General features: G+C 40.3%; 1 protein-coding gene across 3 annotated transcripts in view; it reads left to right on the top strand.

Annotated features, from left to right (window-relative positions):
• PHF20 (PHD finger protein 20) overlaps nt 1-12,554 on the top strand; it is a 124,274-nt gene that overhangs the window by 44,321 nt on the left and 67,399 nt on the right. For all 3 annotated transcript variants that reach the window (XM_014550655.1, XM_005879742.2, XM_014550654.1), the window contains 2 exons: nt 6,000-6,171; nt 7,518-7,602. Coding sequence is in view for 2 of the 3 variants with exons in the window: in XM_005879742.2 (XP_005879804.1) it covers nt 6,000-6,171; nt 7,518-7,602 (257 nt within the window). In the remaining variant the exon portion in view is untranslated. The remainder of the gene's footprint in view (nt 1-5,999; nt 6,172-7,517; nt 7,603-12,554) is intronic.

Raw genomic sequence — 12,554 nt, 5'->3', positions numbered from 1 at the left:
AAAAATCTAAACAAGTAAAAGTCTCTTGGACATTCCCAATCCCTCTCCCCTCCTCAGAGATAACTTTTGTTATCAGTTTGGTGTTCAATATCTGCTTCTTTCTGGCTAATATTTCCATTAGAAATGTGATTCCCAGCTGTAATGTTAGTTTGGAAACTAGAGTCTCATCAGTGGCTGTTACACAGCTCAAGTTGGAAACTCCCCCTGCCCCCCTTTTTTTCTCTATACAGATTCCAAGATTCCATTATTTTTTAAAAAAATTATACACATTCCATTCTTGTCTCCTCTCTTGTTAATCTTGTTGCATCTTCTCCAGCTCCCCTATGGTTGTCCAGATATTTAGATTGAATCTGATAAAACTAATATTTTTGTAGGTAAAAAGTAGTAGATTATCAGCAGTTTCATGTGGTTCACTGTAATAGTTTTAAAGCTTATTTGGTTCATGTGTCTTGTTTTCCTCAAGGGCAGGGGCCAGAACACCATTCCTTTCAAGACCTGGAATTGATTGGCCCAAAGTCACTTAATAAAAGTTCTGTTGACTGATGATTTGAGCTGTTCTCAGGGCAACTAGCAATTGTGTTTCACCAAGTCTTATTGGGTTGATCTCCTTTTTTTTTTTTCCTAGAGAAAAAGCCTCTTTTTTAAAAAAAAATATTGTTGAAAGTATTACATAGGTCCTCCTTCCCCCTCAACCCCCTTAACCTCTACCAGCCTGCTCTCATCCTCTCTGCGCTCCCCCGCTTACTCCCCAGGCCCTCACCACCCCATTGTCTGTGTCCATGGGTTATGCATATATGCATCTTGGACATTCCCAATCCCTCTCCCCTCCTCAGAGATAACTTTTGTTATCAGTTTGGTGTTCAATATCTGCTTCTTTCTGGCTAATATTTCCATTAGAAATGTGATTCCCAGCTGTAATGTTAGTTTGGAAACTAGAGTCTCATCAGTGGCTGTTACACAGCTCAAGTTGGAAACTCCCCCTGCCCCCCTTTTTTTCTCTATACAGATTCCAAGATTCCATTATTTTTTAAAAAAATTATACACATTCCATTCTTGTCTCCTCTCTTGTTAATCTTGTTGCATCTTCTCCAGCTCCCCTATGGTTGTCCAGATATTTAGATTGAATCTGATAAAACTAATATTTTTGTAGGTAAAAAGTAGTAGATTATCAGCAGTTTCATGTGGTTCACTGTAATAGTTTTAAAGCTTATTTGGTTCATGTGTCTTGTTTTCCTCAAGGGCAGGGGCCAGAACACCATTCCTTTCAAGACCTGGAATTGATTGGCCCAAAGTCACTTAATAAAAGTTCTGTTGACTGATGATTTGAGCTGTTCTCAGGGCAACTAGCAATTGTGTTTCACCAAGTCTTATTGGGTTGATCTCCTTTTTTTTTTTTCCTAGAGAAAAAGCCTCTTTTTTTAAAAAAAATATTGTTGAAAGTATTACATAGGTCCTCCTTCCCCCTCAACCCCCTTAACCTCTACCAGCCTGCTCTCATCCTCTCTGCGCTCCCCCGCTTACTCCCCAGGCCCTCACCACCCCATTGTCTGTGTCCATGGGTTATGCATATATGCATACAAGTTCATTGGTTGATCTCTTCCCCCCCTCCCCTTCCCTACCTTACCTCTGAGGTTCAACATTACCGGGTTGATCTCTAAGATCAACTGTCTCTGTTCTCTGAAATGCAGTTGGGCTTCTTCATCCTCCATGAATGACTTGCATCATTGTCACACTTTAGAGAAGTAGAGAGAACCACTTTCTCCTTAGGAGACCTTGCTGACCCCTTGGTTACTGTTGATCCTCCTAGAGAGTTTTGTGTAGTCTGCAGATAGTGTGCTGCCTGTGCACTGTGAGGTTTTTTGAGCCAGGAAGAAGCTTTAGGCTAGCTGAGGGCCCAGAGGTCCTTCAGACTCTGTGCAACAGAGTTGCTAGCCTAGGAAGTTGGAGTTGATTCTATGGATCCAGTCTTGGCTGAGTAGCTCAGTTGGTTAGAGCAGCGGTTCTCAACCTGTGGGTTGTGACCCCTTTGGGGGTTGAACGACCTTTTCACAGGGGTCACCTAAGACCATCGGAAAACACATATATAATTACATATTGTTTTTGTGATTAATCACTATGCTTTAATTATGTTCAATTTGTAACAATGAAATTGGGGGTCACCACAACATGAAGAACTGTATTAAAGGGTCGCGGCATTAGGAAGGTTGAGAACCACTGGGTTAGAGCATTGTCCCAATAGGCCAAGGTTGTGGGTTTGATCCCCAGTAAGGGCACATAGAACAGGGGTTGCCAGCCGGTGGTCCATGGGCTGCTGGTGGTCCATGAGGGTTGAAAGGTTGGCGACCGCTGACATAGAAGACACTGACCAGTGCAAGTTCAAAAGAATTTGGGGTTTGTCCTGAGGTTGCCAACTTTTTATTTTGCCAAATAAGGATATTTAAAATAAGTGTATAATTATATACTTTTTATAGTTAATACATGCTCATGGTACATTCAAAACATAGGAAAGGTTATACATTGAATAAAATGAGTCTCATACTTCCTCTTCAGTTTCTTAACTATCCAGTTCCCCTCCCAAGAGGCAAACCGGTTGCTTGATCATCCTTCCAGAGATAGCCCACACAGTTAAAACAGGTAAAAATGTATTGGTATCTCACCATTCCCCCAAAGAAATAGTAGTGCATTCATAACCGTTTTGAATCGATTTCCCCCTCCACTTTTCTTAGAAACCTTTTAAAATCAGTACATAGAGAGCTGCCTAATTTTTTTAAATGGCTGCATAATATTAGTTAGTACCCTAATTTAATTAAAACCAGTTACCATTGTTTTAATTAAAAATATATTTAACTACCAGGAAGTTAGGAAGAATGTGATTTTTGTATAAAGAAAAATTCTGTAAATTATATAAATTTAATTCTGTGAAAAATTAATTTTATGCATTGGCCAAAGACCTGTGATAGTAAACCATTAACAAAAGGGCTTTGAATAGGAGTGTTAAGGCAGGTTGTGTTGTTTTAGGGAAGCTCACTAGTCTCTGGTAGGCTAAATGAATAATAGAGCGGGAGAAATATAATTGAGATATCCATGTCCTTCTCCCTATTTTACAGAGAGGAAACCTCTTTCATCTCCCACAATTGTACTACTCAGTTCATCAGATCTTACAGTTAGCTGTTCTGCTGTCAAGACATCTTGTATTTATAGCAACTTTATGTCAGTTGGATTGGAGTAGGGAGACTAGTTTCAGAGCTGTTTAATCCCTTCTGTTAATATTTTTTGAGCAATTAATATATGGTTGTACTACTAGGAATTTTGAAAAGCATATCCTTTTAGTCCTGTGTGAGAAATACTCACATGAAGTGATGGGGGCCTAAAGTTGGATAGTGACTGAAATTGAAATGGTAGCTGGAGTTTGAGAGCCTTGGGATTGGAGAATTGACAGGACATGTGACGTTGGGGAAGAATAGGAAGAGTTGCATGCATATGCTGAACATTTATAGAATACCCAGCACTTGCAGCCTACTGTGATAGATTAACATCCTCAAACTGCTTTAAAGGATACTAGTGTAATATTGAAGAGGACATAGCATACAGACACAAGCAGCAGGCCTATTCATTTAGGTAGCACTTATTTATTAGTACAGCGATGCTAGATACAGGAAAGGAAATGATGCAAATCCAAGTTGCAGGGAGAAAATATTGGTAGAATCTAAATTTTCTCAACCTAGAATAGCAATCTGATTAAGAGAACAATTGCATGCAATATTTTTCATTTTTATTTTTAACCAGTTATTTATTTTTGGAATGGCCAATACATTTATGTGGTTGAAAAATGAAAAAGTATTAAAAGATATACTGCAAAAAGTCTCCCTCTCACTTTTGCAGTTCCTCCCTTGTATCCATCAGGTTTAAATGCTGGAAACAGAAACCACTCTGGGTACTTGAACCACAAAAGGGTTTAACACAAGAAATTGGGTACTTATAAATTGTTGGGTTGGAGGAGTAGGGCTCAAGGGGGCTCCCTTAAATTATCAGTCTGAGGGACCCACCACTGAAACTGATCTGGAGGTCAGGAAGTTACTACTGTTACTGCCACCCTTCCACCACTGCTGCTTGACCGACTCAGGAAGCTAGTGACTAGACATTAGCCCCTTGCTACTACAGACTAGCACATCAGTATCATCTGGGAGCTTGTTTAAATATCTTAGGCCGAGCTCCACCTACTGAATCAGAATCTGCATTTTATAATTTTTTATAAATATATTTTTTATTGATTTCAAAGAGGATGGGAGAGGGAGAGAGAGAGAATCATTGATTGGCTGCCTCCTGCACCCCTACACCGGGATCGAGCCCACAACCTGGGCATGTGCCCTGACCGACTGGGAATTGAACCGTGACCTCCTGGTTCATAGGTCCACACACAACCACTGAACCACGCTGGCTGGGCCTGATGATATGTATTACAAGAAAGTTTGAGAGGCCTTGCACTGGAGCTTTAGATCTGGCCACTATAGGTTGCCTCTAAATCCATGGTCTCCATGACCTTGATTGCCAATTTTTAAATGTTTTATTGATTTTAGAGCGAGAGTAAGGGAGATGGGGGGAGAGAGAGAAACATCAATTGGCTGTCTCCTGTATGCCAGTGGAGCCTGCAACCCAGTCATGTGCCCTGACTGGGAATTGAACCGGTGACCTCTTGATGCATTTGGTGTGTGGGATGACACTCAACCAATTGAGCCACACCGGCCAGGCTTGATTGCCAATTGTAAGGGAGTCAGGGAAATGTAGTTATTGGTTTTCCCAAATCTCAGTCTAGAAGAGGAGTGGAAAAGAGATTGGAAGAGTTCATCTACTGAACTGACCATATTTATACAAGTAACCATTATTAGTTTCTTGGGTATCTTCCTAACTATTTTATGTATATTTAAGTGTATATGAATATATTTATTTTTCATTTAAAAAATAGTAATAACTTATCATACACAGTATTCTGTACCTTGCTCTTTTCATTTAATATTTCATCTTGTGAGAGCTTTCTGTGTCATGACAGAACCATCTTGTTCTTTTTAACAACTGCATGGTATTCCACTATATGAATTGCAAAATTCTTAAAATTGAGACTGTCTCACCCTGTCTGATTTGGCTTAGTGGATAGAGTGTCAGCCTGTGGACTGAAGAGTCCTGGATTCCGGTCAAGGGCACATGCCCGGGCTATGGGCTCGATCCCCAGTAGGGGGCGTGCAGGAGGCAGCGGATCAATGACTCTCATTATTTTATTTTATTTTTTTTTAAATGTATTTTATTGATTTTTTACAGAGAGGAAGGGAGAGGGATAGAGAGTTAGAAACATCGATGAGAGAGAAACATCGATCAGCTGCCTCCTGCACATCTCCTACTGGGGATGTGCCCGCAACCCAGGTACATGCCCTTGACCGGAATCGAACCTGGGACCATTCAGTCCGCAGGCTGATGCTCTATCCACTGAGCCAAACCGGTTTCGGCGACTCTCATTATTGATGTTTCTATCTCTCTCTGTCTCCCTCCCTTCCTGAAATCAATACAAATATATTTTTAAAAAATTGAGACTGACTAATACAGTCTGGGTTGCATGATCATTCTAATTTATTGGTACATGTGAAATGTAATCTAGTTGTTAAATGTTTACTTCCTATTTCTTTTGTGCCCAGGTCTTGTGTATCTGGCATCTTGTTTAATTTGCATTACAATCCAGTGTGCTGTGTATCCTTCCTCCACTTCACATGAGGGGACTTTGTAAGGTTAATTTAATAGTTCATATCTTAGGCATATGAAGGTTGGGATTTGAACTCCATGCCTCTTAGCCTCCATAATTTGTGATTGGACACCATTATGTAGAGCCTCTAAATGATGGTTTTATTTAGTACTTTGATAACCTATTCCTTTGGAAAGAGATTTGGAAGGGTACTGTTTTAGATATTTTGGGTGGGTATTTATAGGCATTTCAATTTTCTTTTCTGACTTAGGTATCCAGCTCACATAGAAGATATTGACTACGAAGAAGGAAAAGTACTTATCCATTTCAAGCGTTGGAACCATCGTTATGATGAGTGGTTCTGCTGGGACAGTCCTTATTTACGCCCTTTAGAGAAAATACAGCTGAGAAAAGAAGGCTTACATGAAGAGGAAGGATCTTCTGTGAGTAACAGATCTGGGAAGTTCTGTAATGAGCTGGATCAAAACCAATGAGCTGGATCAGTAGCAGCTAGGGATAAATTTTTATTTGGGCCTGTAGTTGCAACTCTGAGATCCCCAGGGAATCTGGGGCACTTGAAGAATCCCAGTTGTCTGCTTGAATGATGTTATTGATGAGACAGCTCATAGACTAACTTTGTTGAAACTTCACTGATGATGAACAGGGACCTTAAATCTCTTTTACACCACTGTATACCTTTGGTTCATTTATTAAGCTGATCTACTGTTTGAGCATGTATTAAGCAATCATTCCATGTGAAGTACTATGTTAGCTTCATATTAAGGTCTTTTAAAAAATATATATTTTTTAGATTTTTTTAGAGAGAGAGGAAGGGAGAGGGAGAGAGGCATAGAAACATCTATGAGAAAGAAACACCAGTCAGCTGCCTTCTGCACACCCACCCGCTACTGGGGGTTAAGCCCACAACCCAGGTATGTGCCCTGACTGGAATCGAACCAGTGATCTCTCGGTACATGGGACGATGCTCAACCAACTGAGTCATACTGGCTGGGCCATATCAAGGTCTTTTATAAGCCCTTGAAAAACTTGGACTTGACTAGAATCTGTTTTTGTTAAATTTCATCACTATGCTTGGTGCTTTCACTGACTTCAGAATGAAGGATGAGGTATTAGTTTTGAGTTTTTTAAAAAAGATATTTAGGCATCTGTAGAGATCCTGCTGCCTTTGGATCTGACTCAGCCCTGGATTGTTTTCCATTTTAACCCGGACCAGGGAACTTGAACCCTTGCTAAGGCGCCCTCCTCTCCCTCCCCCTCCCCCTCCCCATTTAGAATTGTTCACTGTTGTCCAATTTAATTGCTCAATATTTATTCTATAAAATGCATCAGTGCAAACTGTCTACTGGGAAAAGAGTATGAAATATTAAAGGTGAATGGGTATTCCTTTGGCAAATGTCCCTTTCAACATGTGGGTTTAGGTGGCATGAATGTTTCTTCCTTCAAAATGAAGTAGCCTCCTTCCTTCTAGCTTGTATACTGGGTATATTCCCTGATGATCCTGAGCTCTTAGAGTCACTATCAAGGGTAGGATAGGGTTATCATTAGTGCTATGCTGCATTGCCCACATCTCCTAGGATGGGAAAAGTCTTGTGTCATCCCTTTTGTTTTGATTCCTAGTGCTGAACAGTGAAATATCTTCCTTCATCCCAGTAGCCATCTCCCTTTCCCACTTTTGTGAATTCCAACCTTTTATGAATTCTGGTACCATATGTGTCCTGTGAAATTGGATTAGTAACAGGATCTTTTTTTTTTTTTTAATGTTTTTTAGGAATTTCAAATAAATGAGCAAGTCCTTGCTTGCTGGTCTGATTGTCGTTTTTATCCAGCCAAAGTCACCGCTGTTAACAAGGATGGTAAGGCATTTGAGTTGTAATATTAATGACTTAGAGGGGAGTTTTATATATTAGGGTTTGATAGTATGTTTTCAGTATGTATTTATTGGTTAGGAATCCTATCTCTTCAAGTTAATCATTGTGTCAGGAGTTAGGAAGAAATTAAAAATGGAGAGAAAGCTGGGTTAAATAGGGGAGTTTGATTCATTGCTTTCAAAATTTTAGTCATTATTTTTTAAAATAGTCATGGTTCATCTGTCACTCTGCTGGGAAGTGTATAGATTCTTGCTGTCTAGGAGTTCCTAAAATAATAAAGTAAGTCCCTAATATTCCTTTTGCTTACTTGTGAATAGTCTAACAGTGAAGTGAACGTCAACAAACATTTCTTTTTAAAAAAATTTTTTTTGAAAGCTCTTTAATCTTTTATTTTTCTTTTTTAAAAAAATTCTTTGTTGATAGTGTTACAAACATTTCTTAAAAATGTGCTTTGTGGATGTAAGGTAATTAAAGATGGTCTGTAATGTCAGAGTTGCTAGTTGAAATTGGGATGCTCAGATTTAGAGCACTGAGTTGGGATGCCTTTGCCGGATTTTAGAACATCTGAGGAGTCAGGACAAGGACTATGCCCATAGAGGTTCATTTTGCTAGTACAAAGGCAAGAGGAAGGAGATAGTATGTATTGTCAGCATCCTGACATTCAGTCAGCAGACTCTGGGTTCAAGTGATATATTTTTTTAGCATTTTCTATCAGGATATTTATGATTTGTCCATGATCTCTGTAATGAATATTTAGGGTGGTCAGGCCTCTTAGTACTACTGTTATGGGTGACTGTAAGGCCAAATCGACTTTTCATTCCATGAAGTTATTACTCTGCTAAATGCTGAACCTTGGGCTGATCAAGAAGTTTTTAACATGAGAATAGGGTGAAATGATAAAAAAAAAAAAGAATATTCATTTCCATGAAGCAGAATTTTTAGTTTCTCTATTGCTACGGTGGTCAGGCCTCTTAGTACTACTGTTATGGGTGACTGTAAGGCCAAATCGACTTTTCATTCCATGAAGTTATTACTCTGCTAAATGCTGAACCTTGGGCTGATCAAGAAGTTTTTAACATGAGAATAGGGTGAAATGATAAAAAAAAAAAAGAATATTCATTTCCATGAAGCAGAATTTTTAGTTTCTCTATTGCTACATTCGCCCCCCCCCCCCCCCCCCCCCCCCCCCCCCCACTCCTAGCTATTAGAACATTGTGGGTTAATAGATGTAGGTTTATTTATGTGTCAGATATACATTATCCTTAAAGCACAGCCCTCAGGCCTCCAAAGCAGGGTTATATCTTCTAAGTTGCACAAGCAATTACTAATCCTCTAGTTTATGATTGATTAAGAATTTTTGGGTAGTTCCTTGTTTCCTTAAATTACATTTATAAGCTTGTGTTCAAAATAAAATCCCATTACTATTTTTCATATGTATCACATTAACCTAAAAACTTACTTATTTTTTGTTGTTAAGCCTCCATTGATCTCTAGAGAGAGTGGAAGGGAGGGAAGGAGAGAGAGAGCTAGAGAGATAGAAACATCGATGTGAGAGAGAAACATAGATTGGTTGCCTCCCACACTGACTGGGCCCTGGGATCGAACCTTCAACCCAGGTACATGACCAGGAATCAAACTCGAGACCCTTCGATGTAACCACTGAACCACACCGGCCAGGGCCTAAAAACTTATTTTAAAAGGAAGCTGATATGTTATTAAACTGCCTCAGATCCTTTTAGTAAAAGACATAGTTTATGTTTTTAGTCTCATTTTCAAGATTAATAATTTTTTCTGCTTTCACTTTATTTAAATCATGATATGAAATACAGATGTTCTTCACATACGTAGATGTGTTCTTGAAAGTCTATTATGTTGATTTATACTGATCAAGTCATATTTCCTCCCAGAATAATATCCATTTAAGTGTTTTCCCTTTGGGTAAATGGCTGCCCCTTAGGTCAAATGAAAGTTGTGGGTAGTAACATGGGTAACTCTGTAGGTCGGAGATTGTTAGCAGAAAGGAAGCAACATAACATATCTCTTTTGTTTCTTTTTTTTTTTTTTTAATATATTTTATTGATTTTTTACAGGGAGGAAGGGAGAGAGACAGAGAGTCAGAAACATCGATGAGAGAGAAACACCGATCAGCTGCCCCCTGCACACCCCCCACTGGGGATGTGCCCGCAACCAAGGCACATGCCCTTGACCGGAATCGAACCCGGGACCCTTCAGTCCGCAGGCTGACGCTCCATCCACCGAGCCAAACTGGCCAGGGCCTCTTTTGTTTCAATGATATCTCAGAGTCACGTGGAGGACAGAAATGGGGCAAAAAAGATTGGATGAGGGAGCAGCAAAGGAGGAGCAGATTGAGGAAGAGGCGTTGGGGAACTCTGGGAGCTGTCTCACAGAGGGGTGGGGGGTGTCTTGATGGAGCCAGTTAAAGGCATTAGGAACCTACTTGCATTTAATATTTGGAGGGCTCAGAGCTTGGCATCATAGATTAAAAAAAAAAAAAAGACCTAGATCAAGGCAGAATGTGGTGTTGAGATAGAGCCACCAGGAGGAGGCGCAGGGCAAGAGCAGATAGTGCAGATAAATCATAAGGGGAGTGGGGAGGGACCCCTGTCTACAGTTAATAATGTTCTTTTTTGGGGGGGTGGGTCTGAAGTCTTTTTTTTTTTAAGTGTTTTTATTTTTATTCAACTATAAGCAAACAGCAGAATTAATACAACATTCAGCAGATCCAGGCTGGCTTTTGTTATAACAATGAACAGCTTAACAGGCACAGACTGGAGGATTTCTGGTAACCTGTCACCCAGCCCTGCAGCCCATCTAAATGGCTGTTGGTCAATAGGAAAGTGACTCTCCCTATTGTTTTTTCCATTACTGCTTTTTAAAGGAGCTAGAGCAGGATACTGATACCTAGTAACCAATCTGAGATGTAACATATTGGGGGTTAGTGGACATGCCAACTTCTGGTTGTCTGGTGAGAGACAGGGCTGTGAAAACACATCTCAGAATATGCTATCATGCACAATTCTGGGTTTTGGCTTGGTCCCCTGACTGGAGATTCAACTCTCAACCTTGGCATATCAGACGATGTCTAACCAACTGGAGCTACCTAGCCAGGGCTGAAGTCTCTTGAAATGATCATTTAAGAGCTAGAAGTCATTGGCCACATTGTCAGCCGTGGTTAATTAAGGTTTTTAAATGTCTTTTAAATTGGGGCTTTACAAGTTGTTTTTAAAAATCTTTTCAGTTTATTTCCTCCATTAACTAAAATGATAGGAGAAGAGAGTCTTGAGGCAGTTATTCCTAAACCAGTCACTTGCTGCCCTAATATATAGGTTTTATAAGCTCTGAATACTGTCCAGTAAATTTTAGTTGAAGGACATTGAAAATGAGTGGTATTTCTGCCAGAACCTGTTTTCCCTAGTTCTTGAATTTGAAGTCCTATATTATGCTGCTATCCTTACTGGTTCTTTTTTTTTTCTCTTCCCCTTACTGGTTCTTGGGGGAAGGGAAACCCTGATTAGCGGAACCAGTTGGGTGTTATTATCGCCATACTGTAGATTGTGAGGGAAAGCCTTTGTGGGAGCTCAGATTTTTTAAGATGCGATAATGACCCGTAGGTGCTGCCTTTGTGTTAGGTTTTATCTGTGGGAGCTGGTATACAGTTTCTAGTTCATCAGGATTCATTCCAGCAATTGCAGGATTGGAAGAGACAATGCTGGGCTCTATTCCCTCTTTCCCTGGTATTTTCTGCCCTGCCTCAGTTTCATCTGTAGCAGGGGCCACCACAGCTTAATGGCACTGTTAGTAGAAGCTCTGCTGACAGGGTGCCCTTTTATTTCCTATAAAAGTCATTCTGAATTGTTGGTGTTGCCAGACGGAGGCCAAGGATATAGTGAAGTCAAATGCTATAGATTCATCTTTGGTAGGCTTGGTCTGGTTTTCTTGCCACTGTTAACCTCTCTGGTGGTTTTGCTGAGGCTATTTATTGACTGAGCAGGCTGGTGGGCGGGCTCTAGCCAGAGTGGAGAGCAACAGCTTCTGGCATTGGGAATCTGACATGATTGAATTACCAATAACTAGCAACTTTAGAGTTTCTTGAGGGAGTTAGTTATTTAGCCCTTGGAAACTGGGGAGGGCAATGCCGTATTATTTAGTTATTTCATCTGGAATTGTTCTTTGGCAATGGTAATTAAGTATCATTTAGTGTGAAGGCAGCCACACCTGGTAGCCTTGTAGACCCTGGGTCTGTGTTGTGGTAAAAGACAGGATTCTGGTTCCAGGGACTCTGTTCGGAAGCCATCTCTGGTGAGTTGATCTCAGCTCTTTCCTGGGGCTGCCCAGCTCCCCTTTTTCATGCTGGGGATGGCAGAGACCACTTGTCTGTCAGGGCTTTATGCTCCCAGTCTTGGGGGAAACTGAAAGTAGGTTCACATTTACAACAAAATGAGGAATTGTTTCTTCCTGTTGATCTGTGGTTCTCTAACTTGAGTGAGCAGGCTAATCAGGTTCCTCTTCCTTAAAGTTAAATGCATATTCTTACGTTATGTTCCTGCCTTACCCTCCCTCCTAGTCAATCTCTTTGGTCCTATGTCTGAAGTCTGTATTTATAACAGGAGATCCTGTGGAAACGGTCTTATTTCTAGAGTCTCTTGTTGAAGCTGTTACTATTTTTTGTTTTCTTTATGCTGTAACTGATCGTACATTTGAAATGCAGGGATGTTGGGACTATATGAACAGCTTTGCACAGAGATAAAAGGAAGGTTTAGACCTACATATGCAAGTGCTAGCTTGGCTTTTATCTTCTATGATGGGAAGGGGTTGGTGCTTTTATTTTTATTCTCATCCAAGGATATTTTTTCCATTGATTTTAGAGAGAGAGTGAAAGGGAGATATTGGGGTGGGGGGAATGGAGGGTGGGGTGG

This window comes from Myotis brandtii, unplaced genomic scaffold (genome assembly GCF_000412655.1).
Source record: "Myotis brandtii unplaced genomic scaffold, ASM41265v1 scaffold61, whole genome shotgun sequence".
Lineage (NCBI taxonomy): Eukaryota > Metazoa > Chordata > Mammalia > Chiroptera > Vespertilionidae > Myotis > Myotis brandtii.
Note: the sequence above shows the minus strand (reverse complement) of the source record. Positions and strands in the feature narration are given on the sequence as shown.